This window comes from Cryptomeria japonica, chromosome 5 (assembly GCF_030272615.1).
Source record: "Cryptomeria japonica chromosome 5, Sugi_1.0, whole genome shotgun sequence".
NCBI lineage: Eukaryota > Viridiplantae > Streptophyta > Pinopsida > Cupressales > Cupressaceae > Cryptomeria > Cryptomeria japonica.
The window spans coordinates 799,387-818,073 of record NC_081409.1 but is presented as its reverse complement, the minus strand read 5'-3'; the positions used below and the strand labels follow the sequence as shown (position 1 = coordinate 818,073).

The window sequence follows — 18,687 nt, the reverse complement described above, 5'->3', positions numbered from 1 at the left end:
ATCAAAGAACATCTTCAACATCCTGAATCCATCAAGAAGCTGCACCAACACCAATTATGCATCCTATCAAGATTCCTCAGTGAAAGCTCTGTCGGTAGAGCCTTAAACCAATGCTGGTAAGGGTTTACCAGAGTGTGATAGCATCTGATTACCAAGTCATTACCATCTGACCAAAACATGCTCCAGAAGAATGTACCACATGTAACCAATCATATTCCATAGATCCAAACATGCCAGTAGTGTCCAACAGATAGTCTCTTCTGCCGGTAACACTAGATCTTCTATCGGTAACCAAAACCTGTCTGTCGATAACCAACCATAACAACTAGTGTTGACATCAATGACAAAACATCAATGCAACACATAATCAATTCATCCATAATGCCAACCCCCTCACCTACCCTTGTTTCTCATTGAGCCACATGTCATGATTGTGTGCTCTCATAGCCTTGGTTTTATAAGCAAGTTCATTTACATTGTATGTAATTCAATCAATCCAATTCAATTCAATCAACTCAGTTAGTTGGGCATTTTTCATATTGATAGGAATACAGTTTATTCTTGTCACATTTATTCTCTTGTGTTTATGTTCTTTCCATTGTACTCTAGATTTTGATTGCTATAGGCAAATTCTCACACTATAAAACTTGCAAATAAATGCAAAAAATTGCAAATTTTGCATAAAGACTCATCCAAATTCATATCATTTTATTTTTTCTTGCTTGCAGTTAAAACAATGTGATTTTTGTTAGTGGTAAAAGTTTTAAAGGCCTTAATTTGGGCTTGGCGTTGCCACTTGACCCCATTCAAGGTGTGGCCCCCAAACCCCCACAAGGAGCGCTGTTCCTTGACCCCATTCAAGGTGTGGCCCCCAAACCCCCATGAGGGGCACTACCCTTCAACCTCATTGGGGTCTCCACTTCCAGATCCCCTTTAGTTATTGGAATTTGTCAAATGAAAAAAATGATTACAATGAGGGGTTGATGGAGAATTGGGATATAATTCTTGAGTGTGTCTGCTTAGACAATATTGTTGCACAAATTTCCAAAAATCACTTTAGATGAGGAAACTTCTACATATGACATGGCTAGTGGAAGTGACATTACAACTCATTCAAAGTTGAATTTGATTTTTGGTCTATGGTATGTATTAAATTCTAATTTTGATTTCTATATGATGAAAATTAGTAACATGCTAAATAAATTTATCAATGTGTGTTTTTGAAGAATATTTTTAAATATTTATGTCTATGAATGTTCAATTAGATTGCCGAGTTTTTAAAATTTTAAGGTTTGCCAAGTTTGAGTTTTTCAACTACGGTATGAAGAACCTTTTGGCACTTTGTAGTTGTAGAAAATATTGAAACTTTTAGCTATGTGGAAAATTAATAAAGATTATGTGAAACTTCATTTTCAAAATCTTTTTCAATGAAATTCATGATGTGCTCAAAGGTCATTTTGATTTTGTTTTAATTGTTGTTGTGTTAGATTAATTAAATTTCAATCTCTATTTAATTAAATTCACACCTTTACAAACTTTTTATTTTATAATGTACTCAAAACTCTACCAAAAGGTAAAACCTATACAAATTGTGAATATTTGGTGTCACATATATATAGGTTGTGTTTAATATTTGACTTTCCATAAAATTAGCTTCACCCATTTTGAAGAGAGTTTTTACTTCCAAAATATTGGAAATTGATATCAATTTCCTACAAGAAGCTTGAATTTTTTCTTTCAAGTCATGGCAAGGTTTGGAAAGGTGAGAGTATTGAGAGATTGTATATCGTGTCGACATCAATATTTTGTACAAAACAAGTCCATGTAGGCCTATTTGGAGGTAATAAACCATTGAAATAACTTATGAGATAATGGCATGAGGAACAACACTTTTCTGAGTTCATCAATGTTGGGTTTCTTCTTGGTCATTTTTGTGCTACCTGTCATTTATGATGTTATTTAATGCTCTTCTTGTGGATAGATGCTTCGTTCCAATACTCTTTACTCTTATAACTCTAGACTGCATATTTAGAACTATTTGTCTATATTTTCACACAAAATAACAAGTATACAATCCATTTTTGTTAAAGATGGATTACATTTGTTTTAGTGAATTATATAGCTAGATGAAATCTTGGCCAATTTTGTAAAGAAAATTCCTTAATTGATTAAATTATATTAAAAAAAGTTGGAATTTAATCATGTGAACACTGATTTTTTATGAGAGTCAAAATCAGTTCTCAAGTGATGAAATCTTATAGATAGACACTTTCTAGATTATAAAAACTTCAGGTAGTGGATTCCATAGAGCTGTTAATGTTCTCTCCATGCTTGTTGCTTATGTGTTTGTGTTTACTGTTTTCCATATTTATTTTTTGATTTCTAGCTGTGTTCTGCATCTTGGTTCCAGAGGATTGTTTGATTTTGGTGCCATCCATTGCAATCTAAGCCATGGAAACTACCAAGACATCTAATGCTTACTTTTATGGTGTTCTTTAAAGAATGTTGAAAGTATTTGCTAATGAGAAAGTTGAAATTGGTTCTAGCTTTGTATAAGCCCGTTTTTTACCAAGGCTCTAAAAGTGATGCAATATTTCTCTTAGCATTACTTGTTTCACTTTCTTGTGTTTGTTCTTGATATTCATTTATATTTTCCTATGCTTAAATATTTGACCTTTTTGAGTTTCCGACTAATCAGTGACATCTAGTACTCATGATCTTGAAGAGTCCTCACACATTGACTTTTTTTCCCCTTCTTTTTTGGCATTTTATCTTTTTTTTTTTTTTTCCTGTAACACTTTCCATACGGATCTTACTTTATATAGGAGTACTTGTTTAATTTAATGCAAAATGGGATTGAAAGATTTAAAAGTAAACTTTGTAGTATAAGTGGTTACCTATTGTTTTCTTCATTTTGGCCCATATTTACCATTAAAATTGAAGTTTATCTTGATTTTCTATTGATTGTTCGCTTCAGTTCTGGTAGGAAGAAACATTCTTTGATGAAGAGACCATATTGAAGATAGTTTCTGCATCTGATGGCTGCACTCTCTTAATAGTCTAGTGATTGTTGCATATTCTTCCAACTAATTTTAGTTGTGTTCTGTTGGGAAATGGCCTTTATGAATTTGGGTTAGTACATATCATTGCATAATTCAAGACAAATTGGCTTTGCTAGCTTGGATGCTGTTATTTATCCTGCAATTGCTTCTTCCGTTCTATGAAGTGAACTTCTCCCATATTCTTGTTAGGAAGGAAATGTAGCTGCATGCATGTTGATGCTTTAGATGGAAATTCATCTGTGGGGTAGAAGGCTGGAGCTCATTGCGTTATGAAAAAGCACCATTTATTCACAGATCAGGATCCTCACTAGAAGAAAGTATCATTAATTTCTCGTAGAGAAAATAGTCATGAATTCTCCTTTTTTCATCATTATTACATCAACAAGGCTTGAAGGTTTTAAACGCGTGTATAGCTAATTATTGATAGTTTTTGGCCCTGAGAATTTGCTATTCATCTGCACATCAGGGATTTTACTTCCAGTAACAATAATGATTGTTCTACATTTCACAAAAGGAATCGGACTCATTGGATCTTTTTCTGGTTTTTGATAGTAACCAATATTAGGAATTGTCTAGAAAATCTAGGCTGTATTATATTAATCTTTGCATGTTGCTTCAAATTTTGATTCTTTGTAACTATCGATTTTCATATTGTTGAAAAGGAGGAAATTTGCAAAGCAGATCAGCCAATGCCAGGGCAAAACCATGGTCTGGCAATTTGTTTATAATTATTATAGATACCCTTTTCGTACCAACATCAAAAGTATTGCCTTTTTGCTTTGAGACATTATTGCTATGCTCATGTACGAAGGCAGATTTCATTTTGCTGAAAAAAATTTAGTATGTCACCTTTAGAGGTCTGTCATATTTCCCCAGCCAATGCTAAAAGTAAAAATACAACATTCAATGACATTAACTGGATTCATATATGCTGGTTTTAATTGGCAATATCTCAAAATCGTTTTGCAATGATTCATTGTTATTATGGACATTATTCAATGGTTATTATCCACCTTAAATATCTCTGTTGTCTTTGATGAAGATTCCTTGACATGAACGCTCCACATTTGAAAAACCAAGTCAACGAAAAAATTGTCATGTCTGAATATGTTTATCTGCAAAATATTATTAATCAGAATACACAAGGTCAGTTATTGCATTCTTGGATTGCAAATTTTGAAGATTACAACCAGTTTAAAGAAGGCAATAAATTCACATTACTTCCTGTCAAATGCGTTCACAATCTTCTTTGTGAGGGGCAACCTAGCCATTGCATCTCCTTAACCACTTTACTGTGTATATTGCCATGGACAAACACTTTGGGCTGAGTTATCTGTAATCAAGAAACACAATTATTAGAAATTAAACTTCTGAGTTAATCAAAGGCTTTATAAACTTGAAAGTTGAAACATAAAATTGAAATGTGGTAACATAACACAAAAATAACATACCAGTACTACAGGTGGAAAAGAGAGTTGAATAGTTGGCCTACTAAATCCAGAAATAGCCAGTAAACATTGAAAGCTAGGTATTCTTTGATGTTCACTGCTTGATACTCATGTAATAATATAAACTTTATGTCACCAAAAGCATGTTTTGAACTTTATAATTGAAAAAGTAACAAAAAGCTAAAAGTAGAATATTTGTTTTCAAAACCAAACAGGATTACCCTACAATCAATACTTTACATAATTAAGTGTTTCTAGATCCGTTCATAATGGACAACAACGTTAACCTGTAACCAAAATTGTGATGTAGTATTCACTATAACATGAACCATGCTAGCATTTTAATCTGTAATGTTCAGGACAGCACAAAAGAGGACAGTAAGGATAAACCTTCCTTGTAACAAAAAAACAAAACTAAACCATAGAACCCGAGGAAACGACCTCTATCTTTCTATGATATATATTAGTTAAATCTCTGGGTTTTGGACACAAATTAAAACAAACTAAAGAAATTGCCCATGTTTAAGCTCTTGGGTAAGGACACAAGGCTTATCAACATTTAGATTCAAGATGAAAGAGTTTTGTATCTTTTTTTAAAGTAAACACTTAAAATCTACGAAACCCGGGGACGCGTCCCCTACCTGAAAATCCCCGTCCCAATCCCGGGGACATTTCGGGGACTTGGGGACGGCCAGGGAACGTCCCCCCCCCCCCCCCAATCCCCAAATTGTCAGAATTTTGAGGGGACATCCCCGAAACGGGGGGACAGCTTCCCTAGCTGTGGGGGACGTCCATACGTCCTGGGGACGGCTGGGGATGGATTGGGGATGTCCCAGCCGTCCCCCACATCTAGGGCTAGGGAAAAATATTAAAAAAAAAAAAGTCGTATTTTCAATTTTTTTAAATTTTTCTAACATGGGCCCTCAATATTGAATTTTTTTTTAAAATGACTATCAATTTTTTTATTATTGAATTTGAATAGTTATGAAATCAAAATACGACTATCTATATTTTATTATTTTTCTAACATGGGCCCTCTATCAAAATTTAAAAGGCAACATTAAATTTATTAATTCATATCAAATATTTATAATTTTAAATTAATTCATATTATAAATTTTAAAATTTATAAATAGAAAATAAATTAAATAATAAAATATTAAATAATAAATATTATACTTTGCTTTTTAGTATTTACTTAGTACTATTTTGATTTCCATATCGCAATTGACAATGAAACAATATGGCAGCAATGTGGCCTTTGGGCATTTTGTATGTTATTTCTTTAATATCTATTATGATATGCATATTGACAATGTGAATGAATTGAAATTCTGAATTATGAGTGCATATTGAGTATTGAGTCTATTGATAATGTTGTATGTTCGATGTTTGCATTCTAAAATGTTTTCATAGTATCATACACATGCTATATGCATGCTTTCATATGAATATAATGTATAGATGCATGCTTTATCCATGTTTTCATATGAACATTTAGAATTTTCCTATATATTTTAAATTTTCCCTATATTTAATATAGCCGTCCCCTTTGCCGTCCCGGAAACTTGTCCCCCTGTCCCCCCGTCCCCTCGTCCCGGAAACTTGGGGTAACGTAGCTTAAAATAGCTAACAAATGCTCACGTATTCTAGCTAAAAGAAGAGATTAGAAAACACAAGTAGAAATAAAAAACTTGGAGTGGATGAAATACACAAGATTCAGCAAATCAAATGAAGGGAATTGTATATAAAGCTACAATAACCACATTTAACTGAAGTCTGCAATACAAAAGCTGCAAATTTACATAAAAGCAATTCAATGTACATAATTGTAATGTGCAGTTCTGTTCTGCCCTGTTTTTTTCTTGTGTTTGGTTTTAATGATTTACAATTATTTACAAAGGAAAGAAGAGAGCAGAATATTTGTATGATAATTAAAATACTTGCAGCAATTAAATAACTCAGAAGTTGGCAATATTTAGGAAACATACAAGGCTAAAATAACTCAGATTTAATTTCCAAACTGAAGATAAAAGATATCTCAAAATTATGAACAACCCAGTTCATTCATGAAATGACATTACAAATGTATTTCAGACATACCCATAAAATGTTGCAATGAAGAAGTCTGATCTAGCAAATAAAAATGCTAACTGGCTATGCAGAAAGGGGATGCAACTTTGCAAGAACCCCTCCAAAGGCTGAGTGATAGATAGAAATGACGAAGCAGGCCCAAAATGTCACCAAACAGCAACAAACACCTTCCCAAACCTTAGCCATCTCCTCTATCAATGCACATGCCACTCCTAGGGCCGTACAACCAGCATGAGATATAGTATGACCTCCTCAAATGCCCTCCAAAACTGCAAACAACACAATGTCCTTTCTCAATCTTCTCCTGTGAATGATCTCTGATATTATGAAGCTCAGAAAACTGAAGAAGAAAGGTGAATCAAAACTCCATTAAGCTCAATGTGACTTCTGCATGAAATCACCCAAGACCTTCCAGATTGAGTCTCTCATCAACGTGGAGGATGTTTCTTGTAAGGAATTTCGTCCTCACAAACCAACATGAAGAACAAGATCCTCTAGTAAAGAAGAATATCATAATATCAAATCTAGCATATGAAATGAGCTATTCAAATTTGCTTTTATAGCTCTCCAAAAGGCTACACCCCCTTTTGCCTTTGCCTCTTTGGCCTTTGCCTCTTTGATTTAATTTAAAATCACTTTTATTTCCCCAATGTGGTGTCCAAGTCCCAAAAAGGCCCCATTCATTTAAATAAAACATTTTCACTATAATACTGGGCGCCCTATAGTCCTTTTATTCAATAAATTAAAATAATGATAAAGTTAAATCTTTAACTTTATTAATTAATAACTTATTGTTTTTTAATTTAAAACCCCTGGACTATATCAAATATCAAGATAACCCCCAAAACTGTATCCATTGACTATACTAAAAATAGTAATGCTGACAACTAGTTCAATCAATGCCCAAACTAACTTACTAAAAATAGAAAGTATAGGAGAATTCAACTAAAATCACTCAAGACAAGGGTGTTACATCATAACCACTAGAGCTCAAATAAACATTTGATACTACCAACCTACTAGATCAAATGTTTCCAAGAGTTTTCTAACCCTAACTTATTAGCCTATGAGAATCCACTAAATAGGCTAATAGTCCACCATATCGAACTCATTAGGAAGGGGACATTACAGTCCGCCCTTTACAAAATTACTTGCCCTCAAGCAATCTCAACTCTAGGTGTTGCAAAATTTGCTCATTCTCCCACATTGCATCCTCTATTGGCAAGTTCTTCTATTTGACCAAAAATTCCTTAATGACTCTCTTTTGAAGAGTGAAATGGTAGATTGATAATCTATTAATGAGAAACAATCGAATACATAACAACAATTTACAATACGATGTTTCTAAACGAAACAATCATTAACTGAAAGCAAACTTAGAAACTATCTAAGAAAACTAATCTTAACTAAATAAATTAAATGACCATTAAATAATTAATTAATTACTCTAATACCCTCCCTTAATGGTCATCCTATCAACTACATCAAGTTGCCCCTAAATTTTACAAACTTGTTCGGGCTCAGAGACTTGGTGAGAATGTCTGTAGTTTGGTCCACAGTTGGAACATATTGCAAGACCACAGTTCCATCTTCAACAAGCTAGCAAATGAAATGACAATGAAGCTCAACATATTTGGTTTGCTCGTGGAAGACTAAATTCTTGGCAAGTTTCAACACCCTCTGATTGTCACAGTACAAGGGTGAAGGCCTTGCTTGAGACATTTTCATGTCAAAAAGCATCCTTCAAAGCCAAATTGCCTCACATTCTGCCTTTACAGTTCCTCGATACTTTGCTTCTATCAAGGAAAGAGCTATTGCCTACTACTTCTTACTAGTCCATGTGACTGCACCCGTGCCAAGACTGAAGATATACCTAGAAGTAGACTTCCTATCATCAACAAAACCTGCTCAATTTGAGTTTGTAAAACCAATAAGCCAAGGATCTTTGCTTTTGCTATACAAAATGCCAAAGTTAGGTGTCCCTTTCACATATCTCAGTATACGCTTCGCTGCAACCCAATGCTCGGCTTTTGAGGCTGTCATGAAACTAGATATGTAGTTCACAACATAACTGAGATCAGGTCTAGTGGTGGTAGATGAGACTGCCAACTAGTTGCTTGAATGTTGACTCATTCACCATGGGTGAATTTGATTTGGCTGATAGTTTTAGCCCTTTCTCCATTGGTGTAGATGAAAGTTTGCAATCTTGCATCCTGAATTTCTCCAACAAACTCCTGACATACTTCGACTGAGAGATGACAATGCTGCCACTTGTTTCCCAAACCTCTACATCAAGACAATAATGCAGAAGTCACAAATCTGTCATATGAAATGCCCAACACAAATTCTGTTTGATTTGTTCAAGCAAGTGTTCACTACTAGTAATGATGATATTATTAACATAGATGACAAGAAAAATTGTGTCATTACCAACACACTTGACATACAAATTGGGATTCAAAAGAATTCTTTGAAAGATCTGTTCAACCAAGTACTGATCAATCTTTATGTACCATGCCCTGGGGGCTTGTTTTAGGCCATTAAGAGCCTTTACCAGTCTACATACTTGGTGCTCTTTGCCTACAACCTTGAAACCTTGAGGCTGCATCATGTAAATCTCTTTCTCCAAATCACCATTGCACTCTTTACGTCTATCTAATAGACTCTCCAGCCAGACTAAGCTACAATGGCTAGAACTAATTGGACGGTGCTCATCTTTGTTGTGGGAGCAAAGGTTTCCTCATAATCAAACCTTCTCGCTATGAGAAGCCTTTAGCCACCAACTGAGCTTTATACTTATCAAGTGTTCCGTCAGCTTTATATTTCACTTTGTATACCCATTTGCAGCCAATGGGTTTCTTCCAAGGGGGAAGATTTGACAAAACCCAAGTGTTATTTTTCAGAAGACTATGATGTTAAGCTTCCATAGCCTTTTCTCATTCAGGTATTCCTTTTGCCTTTGAATAAGTTTGGGGCTCATAAACACTCTGAATGCTTGCCATAAGAGAAAACTTAACTGTGTTCTTCTTGCTCTTGTCTCTAGAAGATTTACCCTCAACAAGCTCATCATCTCTAACATCACTGATAAGCTTTTCCCACCACTTAGGTCGGAGAGCAGAGCCATCTACTTCCAAATAAGGTGTAGCAACATGACTTGGACTACCTCGTATGAACTCATTTGGATGTTGATCTAGGTTATCCTAAGGGAATTTTGGTGGTACAATATCATGCCTTGGTGATTCCACATCTTCAGGTTTAGAATCATTAGAATCCCTCCCTTCAGGTGAAGCTAATGGAAGCCTAACACCTATATCCGTTTTCTACAGAGGATGATCTTTAGGATGCTAGATGGGAGAAGTGAGCTGAAAGGGCCCACTATCTTCATTGAAAACCACATTTAAACTAAATGTGAGACGGTTAGTGTCCACATCAATCAACTGATAGGCCTTATGATTGTCACTGTAGCCTATAAGCATCAACTTTTGACTCTTGGAATCCAATTTTGTTCTCTTCGCATCAGGAATCCAAGTGTATGCAGTCAAACCAAAAACCCTGAGGTAGTTGATTTTTGGTTTCCTCCCTAACCAAGCTTCTTTGGGAGTCATCTTCTTAACAACCTGTGTGAGAGATTGATTTAGAAGGTAAACAATAGTATACATTGCTTCAGCCCAAAACTTCTTAGGCAAATTCTTGTTTTCAATCATGCACCGAGCCATCTCTGTTATGGTTTGGTTCCTCCACTCAATAACACCATTTTGTTGAGGGGTATAAGTTGTGGTCAACTAATGCTTGATGCTGTTTTGAGCATGGAAGCTAGTGAATTCAGTGGAACAAAACTCACCCCCATTATCTGACCTAAGAGTTACAATTTGATGACTAGACTCTTTTTCAACTAATGCGTTAAAATTCTGAAATACATTAAAGACATGATTTTTCTTTTAAAAAGAAAACCCACATTTTTTCTACTAAAAATCATCTACGAACATAAGAAAATGCTTGGCACCAGGGACCAATGCCGTATTCATTGGTCCACAAACATTTGCATGAACCAGTTGTAATACCTTGGATGCTCTCCAAGCTTGTCCATCGGAAAATGGAGTGCGATGCTGCTTCCCTGCTTGTCAAGCTCTACACGCACCATGTGTCTGCTATTGAGTCTCAGGCAAGTCTATGAACAAATTCTCTCGAGCCAACTATGAGAGAGAGGAAATGTTGAGGTGCCTGTTATCACAAAAGCTTGCACCCTTGCTGAGCTATCAATTCAGCAACTTTGTGAAACATGGAAGCAAACCCGAAGTGTGGGACCTTGCGCAAGGGGGTTGAATCTCCGGAGAAGGCTGACTTCCTTCTCAATCCAAGTGCAGGTGTCGAACCAACTCAACACTTCAAAACTTACTCCTAAGCCTATCCTAACAACTTGCAGAGGAAAAGGGAAGAGAGAAATGCTTAAAATAAAAGGAGGTGATGCACCAAGAAGAGATTGTTTCTCTCCCTACCCGAGATGACACAAATAATCAACTGAAATACCCAGGAGATGCACAAACTTCAGTTGTATGAGTGACCCCAATGCATGTATGGAGGTTAGAATTCGCTAAATGTCAAGAGGGGAGAAGGTTTCCCACAAATCACTCAGAAATAAATTAACACAGCATATATGAGAGAAGAGCCACAAAACATAAACCTATGATGAAGGTAAGGAAACATACACAACATACATAAGTTGAAGGAAGGCAAGAATGGTGATTTCAATTCATTATAAGGCCAATGGCCAAACTTACACTTGCAAAAATGCAAGATAAATACAAGAGAAGTGAAAGAGCATAGAATAGATCAAGCCAGCAGGGAGAGAACCCTTTACAATGAGGCTTAACAACCTTTATATAGAAAACTGGTTACAAGAGTGATCATGACCCTTGCGTGTGCAGGAAAATGTCAGTCTGGGAGTGCAGGGAAGTGCATGCACCTGACTTTCTGTACATGCAAGCAACCTAGCCATACCCTGAAAATGCAACCCTAAGAAGGGTGGATTGACTGACCTTCCAAAGTCAGAGCATGCAGACATGACATAAGTTACCACAACAAGCATGGCCCTATACCTCTCTTGATGAAAATCCTCCCAAAATCATTAAATGCACCCCTGTGGCTCCACAAAAGAAGGTACACAAGTCACAAAAGTCGTCAGAGCATTTAAAGCTTTGAGTGTTGATCATGCCATCTAGAAGTGTTGCAAGCCGGAAAGAAGTCCGAGGACTTCGGAAACTTGGGTTCCTGAAGTGGGGAAGACAAGGAAGGAACTTCGGAACCTCGAGGTTCCGGAGTTCCGGGGAAGGGGAAGGAGAACTTCAGGTTTCCGAAGTTTTGGGAAAGGGAAGAAGAGACTAAGCAAAAGGAAAAAGGGGAGACCAAGCAAAGGAACCTCGGAACCTCGGGGTTCCGGAGTTCCGGGGAATTGAAAAAAGTCAAGGAGGGAAGGAACTTTGGAACCTCGAGGTTTCAGAGTTCCCGGAAAAGAAAGGGGCTAAGGGAAAGGAACTTCAGAAGAAGAGGGAAAGGCAGCAAGAAAGGGACTTTGGAACCTCGGGGTTCTGGGAAAAGAAAGGGGCTAAGGGAAAGGAACTTTAGAACCTCGGGGTTCTGGAGTTCCGAAGAAGGCAAGGAAAGGGAACTTTGGAACCTCGAGGTTCCGGAGAACTGAAGAGGAGGGGGAAGGAAAGGGAGGAAGGAAAGGGAGGAACTTCGAAACCTAGGGGTTCCAGAGTTCTGGGAAGGAGAGGCAGCAAAGGGAAGGAACTTCAGAACCTCAGGGTTTCGGAGTTCCGGGGAAGGGAAGAAGACGAGGAGGGAACTTCGGAACCTCAGGGTTCCAGAGAAGAAAAGAAGAGAAGGCAAAGAGAAGGAACTTCGGAACCTCTAGGTTCCGGAGTTCCGAGGTTGCTGAGTTCCGGGGAACATGAAAGTAAAGGGAAGCAAAGGGAAGGGACTTCCTCCAAACAAGACAACACTTCTCACCTCATAATTCTTCTGCTTTTCTCCTTGATCAACTGGGGCAATGCTAGTCCATGGATCGTATCTCTGATCGGTTCTTACTAATGAACCAAGGGTTTCATAAAATGACAACATTTTTGGCAAATTCTGCGGGATGCTTGCCTGCTAAGCATGAAGTCCAGAAGCCTTGAGCATCCATTGGGCACTAAGTCATTGAAAAGACCCAAAACATATGTGCGCCATCACTTGGAGGAAAACTGGAAACTAGAGCGCACACCCTCTTAAGGAAAATGTGGTAGGTGCACAAGCACTTGTAAAACAACTTCTAGTCTAATATTTACACAATCATCAACACCCTCTTCAAAAGCAGGGCTTGAGATGAATCCCATTCACTGGGATTGGGATAACCACCATCAAGCCTGGAGAGATGAAATGCATTGGCCTCTTTGCAACTAGTGATGACATATGGACCACTCCAAATAGCATCAAATTTGGAGTGTCGCCCAGCTTTGGCTCTGTCTGCATCCCACTTGAGAACTAGATCTCCCTTTTTGAAGACCCTATTAGTCGCCTTTTTGTCAAAAACTTTCTTGACCCGTTCTTGATGAGTCTCAAGTGTATGCATAGCCTGACTTCTAACCTCTTCTAGCTCCATTAACTCAGCTAGCCTTACTGTCATGGCATCATCCTCTGTCAATTCTAGCTGATGTGCTAGTTCGAGAGAGGGTAACTCCAGGGAAGTTGGGAGTCTTGCTTCCTTCCCATATACCAGCATGAAAGGGGAGTTACCGATCGCCCTCTTGGGTGTGATCCTGTCAGCCCATAAGGCTGTCCTCAACTTAGTATGCCATACCCTCTGATTGCTTTTGTAAAATTCCTTATTGGAGACTGACTGTAATTACTGAGAGCTGATTGTAATGAATTGTTTATGACCAAACTATGTAGCGGTGTATGGTTTAACTTAGCCAGTTATTTATAGAATTTCATTCATTAATAAATCTCATACAATCCAGCTTTAACTTTCGTGTCTTATTGATCATTACAATATTGACTGAACAGACATTGTACACAATCAATATAAAATAATTAAATGTCCATGGTGCACCTGTTAATTCGTTGGGTTGGCAGTGCCAAAGATCATCACGGTAGTCCTCCAGAAAGTATCCGCATGTCCATTGATTGTTATCTGTGCATACCGTTGTTTCACCACCCGAACTCTACCTCCACTGATCTTCTGAGGATGCCGACGTTCCACCACCCGGATTCTATTGCTACTGATTTGCTACACATTAGAACCACGATCTGTATTCTCGTCAGAACCACTGTGCGTTATGCACTACCACGCGGTAGGGAATATAACCCGATATCGGGCTTGCTGGTCACGTGATATGCAATGTTCGGGTCGTATTGTCACTCTGACTACCTCCTCCCCGATACAAGCAATAAGAATATGAAAGTGTCTAGTCACTTCGTCAGAAGTTCACCCCCGATACAAGTATGAGAAATATAAAGAAGCGTTCTGGTTTCACGGCATTCCAGGCAGATATCAACACGATTTCCCTCCAGTTTCACGTTGCCACATCTTTGTTTTTGCTATCATGTTCCCACCACTAGGTCAGTCTTCACCGACGAAAGGAGGATTGAATTCCGTTGGTATTCCACCACACAGGAATGGAAGTCTCTGTATCTTCTTCCCCCCTTCGACAACTCATGCTATGTCCATTTATTCACCTATGAAAGTAGTTTTACGAACCAACTTTATTCAAGGAATGTTAACATTATATTAATTATTTATATTAATTCCAGATTAGAATATTAATATAAAAATAATTAATATCGTGCTATCTTTATTTTCATGGTTTATTTTGTGATTTGGGGAACATTACAAGTCTCCCTTGCCCAATGTTGCTTGCCCACAAGCAACTGCAATCCAGGGTATTCAAGGATCTGCTCATTTTCCCAAGTAGCATCATCCAATGGTAAATTCTGCCATTTAATGAGGTATTCCCTGATTGTCCTATTCCGCAAATGCCGGTCTCGGGTTTCCAAAATTATTTTGGGTATCATCTCTAATTTCCCTTCTTCATTCAATGGTGGTAAGTTCTCTTATCTTGTCACCTGCTGACCGAAAGCTTTTTTGAGACAAGATACATGGAATACATTATGTATTCTACTTTCTTTAGGTAAATCCAATTCATATGCCACTGCGCCAATTTTTCAAATCACCGGGTATGGCCCATAAAAACGAGGCTTCAATTTCTCCGCTCTGCTTTGTTTGAGAGATGATTGCCTATAGGGTTGAAATCTGAGGTACACCAATTCCCCAATTTCAAAGTGACATTCAACACGCTTCTTGTCGGCATAAATTTTCTGTTGATTCTGAGCAAATTGCAAATTTTCCTTAAGTGCTTTCAATATATCTTGGCATTCCTGGAGCATGTCATGAGATTTGGGAACATTACTCTGATCAAAAGCCAAATCAATAAAAGAAGGTGCATCATACCCATATAGTGCTTTGAAAGGAGTCATACCGATAGATATATGGTAAGTAGTGTTATAGCAGTATTCACCCAAATATAGCCAACAAACCCATGCTTTCTAATGACTAGACACATAATTACGAAGGTAACCCTCAATCCACTTGTTCACTATTTTTGTCTGTCCATCTGTTTGTGGATGATAACTCGTGTTATGATTTAACTCGGTACCTGTCAATCTAAAAAGTTCCCCCCAGAATATACTCAAAAACTTGCTATCTCGGTCACTGACGATATTTTTTGGTAAACCATGTAAATGGAACACCTCACGAAAGAACAATTCTGCAAGCTAAACAACTGTGAATTTTGTAGTGATGGATAAGAAGTGGGCATATTTAGTTAATCTATCAATCACCACAAAAATCCAATCTTTACCTTGAGATCGTGGTAACCCTGTAATGAAATCCATAGAGATACTTTCCCATTTCTATTCCGGTATAGGCAAAGGCTGCAATAGACCCACATGATAAGTATGCTCTGCTTTATTTTGTTGACAAGTGATGCATTCTTTAACATAACGAAAGACATCATTCTTAAGTCCTTTCTAGGTGAATCTTTCTCTTATCTACCGGTAAGTTTTGAAGTAGCCGGGATGTCCTGCTAAGGGAACATCGTGCACTGATTGGAGGATTTTCTCTTTCAATTTCGATCATGGAATCAAATAAATTTTGTCTTTGTAATAGATGATATCATTTACAACCTTATATTTATCATCTTGTGTATTACCATCTAGCAAATCACAAGCAAAAGAATCCTTAGAGTATTCTACCAGTAATAAAGACTTCCAATCAGCGGTTACTACAGAAAATGCATTGATTTCAGGCATTCTAGATAGAGCGTCTGCAACAACATTATTTTTACCCTTAACATATTCAATCTCAAAATCATAAGCTTGGATCTTGCTAATCCACTTCTATTGCCTATCATTTAAATCTTTTTGTCCCAAGAAATATCTCAGACTGTTATGGTCAGTTTTCACCACAAATCTGCTACCAACCAAATACTGTCTAAATTTTGTCAATGCATGCATGATTGTCAACATTTCTTTATCATAGATAGAATAGAATTTCTCAAGTTTATTAAGTTTCCTGCTTTCATAAACTATAGGATGTTTGTTTTGCATTAAAACTGCCCCTATCCCATCACCAGAAGCATCACATTCCAACACAAAAGGCTGATCAAAATCTGGAAGAGCAAGTACTGTACAAGAACTCATTACCTCTTTAAGTTTCTCAAATACTTGTTGAGCTTCCTCAGTCCATCTGAATGCCCCTTTTTTGGTAAGATCTGTCAAGGGTGCCCCAAGCTGTGAAAAACCTTTGACAAACCTCCTGTAATACCAAAGAATCCCCTTAATTCTGTAAGGTTCTATGGTGGTGGCCAATCCAAAATAGCTCTTATCTTTTCTTGATGAACCTGTACCCCTGTTGCACTGATCATATGCCCTAAATACAAAATTTCTGTCATTCTGAATTCACATTTAGACGCCTTTGCATACAGTGATTGTGATCCCATAATACCAAGGACTATATCAATATGTTTCAAATGCTCTTCCCAAGTTTTGCTATAAATCAACATATCATCAAAGAATACTAGCAAAAATTTCCTTAACTGTTTGTTAAAAATATGATTCATACAGGACTGAAATGTTGTTGGACCATTTGTTAGACCAAACGGCATAACCAAGAATTCATAATGAGCATAATGACAGCGGAAAGCAGTTTTATGAATGTCTTGTTCTCTTAACTTAATCTGATGATGCCCTGATCTCAAATCAATTTTAGAAAAATAAATAGCACCATGCAATTCATCTAACAATTCATCAATTCAAGGAATTGGATACCTGTTTTTTACTGTTTTCTTCTTAAGAGCTCTGTAATCAAATACACATTCGAAGAGTTCCATCCTTCTTTTTGACCAACACTACAGATGATGCAAAAGGACTAGAACTAGGTCTGATGTGTCCCATATCCAATAATTCTTTAATTGCTTTTTCTATTTCATCCCTGAATGTTTTAGGGTGTCTATAAGGAGTAGTGATAACTAGTTTAGCATCGTCTTCTAATTCAATAGTATGTTCAAATCCTCTATTAGGTGGGACTCCTGGAGGAATATCACTGAAAACCAAATGATGTGAATCTAATACTGTTAACAAATCATTCTGATAAGATTTGGATTCAAAGCCCGATACCTTGTTGGAGATTAAACATTGTGCTGACCACGCCACATCTCCATGTTTGAAAATAGCCTCCATTCTTTTAGCACTGATGATCCTAGGACCACTGTTAGACATACCACGAAGGACTACCTTCTTATCATCAATTTTAAAAGAGAATTCCATTTTTTTAAAACTCTGTGTATATTCATCTAACGTCTCCATCCACTGTATGCCCAAAACAACATTAGTATCAGCCAAATCAATCACATAAAAATCATCAGTAACAGTGTAATTGCCAAGAGTAATATTCAATTTAGGAACTTTATGAGTGCTAGATAAATTAGTTCCTCTTGCTACTCTAACATCAAATCCCTCATGTTTTTCAGTCTGCAAGCCATGCCTTTCCACAAGTGCTGCATCTATAAAATTATGTGTAGAACCACTATCAAGCATAACAATTACACGATGTCCATTCAAAACTCCTCTAACTCTAAAAATATTATAATATGGGGTTCCTATCATGGATGCTATTACTCCTTCTCTTTGTTTGGTACCTGTTTCTGACTCAGTGTTTTGAGGTGTTCGTTCTATGTTAGGATCAACATTCTCTTCATCCTCACTGTCAGACATAACCTCAATATAATGAATTTTCCCCTTCCCTAAACATCTGTGTCTAGGCTGCCATGCTTCCCTACAACTGAAACATAGTTTTTTCCTTCTGAGCTCTTCTCTTTCCTCTTTATCTAGCCTATTTTTAGGGAGATTATCTTTGTTGAAAGGTTGTTTGTCTATTTCCGGTTTAGGAGGTGGTCCTTTGTTAAAATTTTTTCCTTTTGAAGATGGTTCCAATTGTCTTGCTCTTTTGACAACTGTTTGTAAAGGAAGGGGGTTTAAGGACTTAACCCACCCTTTGAGGGAATCAGACAATCCATCTATAAATATCACAATCTTGTGTCTTTTTGAAATTTCAGTAACTAAGACAGCCAATTTTTCAAATTCAGAAATATATTGTTCAACAGTTCCAGTTTGCTTAAGCTGAGTCAAATCCTTAAGATGCAATTCAAGATCTTTAGAATCAAACCTATCAATAAGTTTCTCAGTGAACTCAACATAAGTGCCTATCAAATTATGACCCAAGGTTATTTGTCCATGATGCCACCATTCATGTGTTACACCATCAAGATGTAACGCAACATATTTAATTGCCTCTTCTTCCAACATAGGATTTAATTGGAAGTATGTATCTAATTTTTGCACCCAAGCCCGAGTAGTTGTCTTACCTGAACCATCAAAATAAGGAATGGACATTTTCCCAATTTTTCTTTGTAATTCACTGTTATTTCCTCGCTGTCCTCTTGGCCTATGTTTCATTCTGACATCTAAATATTCTCTAAATGTCATTG

The 18,687-nt window shown here is 37.0% G+C and overlaps 1 protein-coding gene across 3 annotated transcripts in view; it reads right to left on the bottom strand.

The window, feature by feature from the left end:
- Positions 1-3,864: 3,864 nt before the first annotated feature.
- LOC131073130 (dol-P-Man:Man(7)GlcNAc(2)-PP-Dol alpha-1,6-mannosyltransferase) overlaps positions 3,865-18,687 on the bottom strand; it is a 291,571-nt gene continuing 276,748 nt past the window's right edge. For 2 of the 3 annotated variants that reach the window (XM_058009516.2, XM_058009515.2), the window contains 3 exons: positions 4,514-4,607; positions 4,284-4,395; positions 3,865-4,177 (listed from right to left, as the gene is read on the bottom strand). In XM_058009516.2, the coding sequence (XP_057865499.2) occupies positions 4,300-4,395; positions 4,514-4,607 (190 nt within the window). In that variant the 3' untranslated portion in view covers positions 3,865-4,177; positions 4,284-4,299. The remainder of the gene's footprint in view (positions 4,178-4,283; positions 4,396-4,513; positions 4,608-18,687) is intronic. The other variant, XR_009112833.2, reaches the window with a different exon arrangement.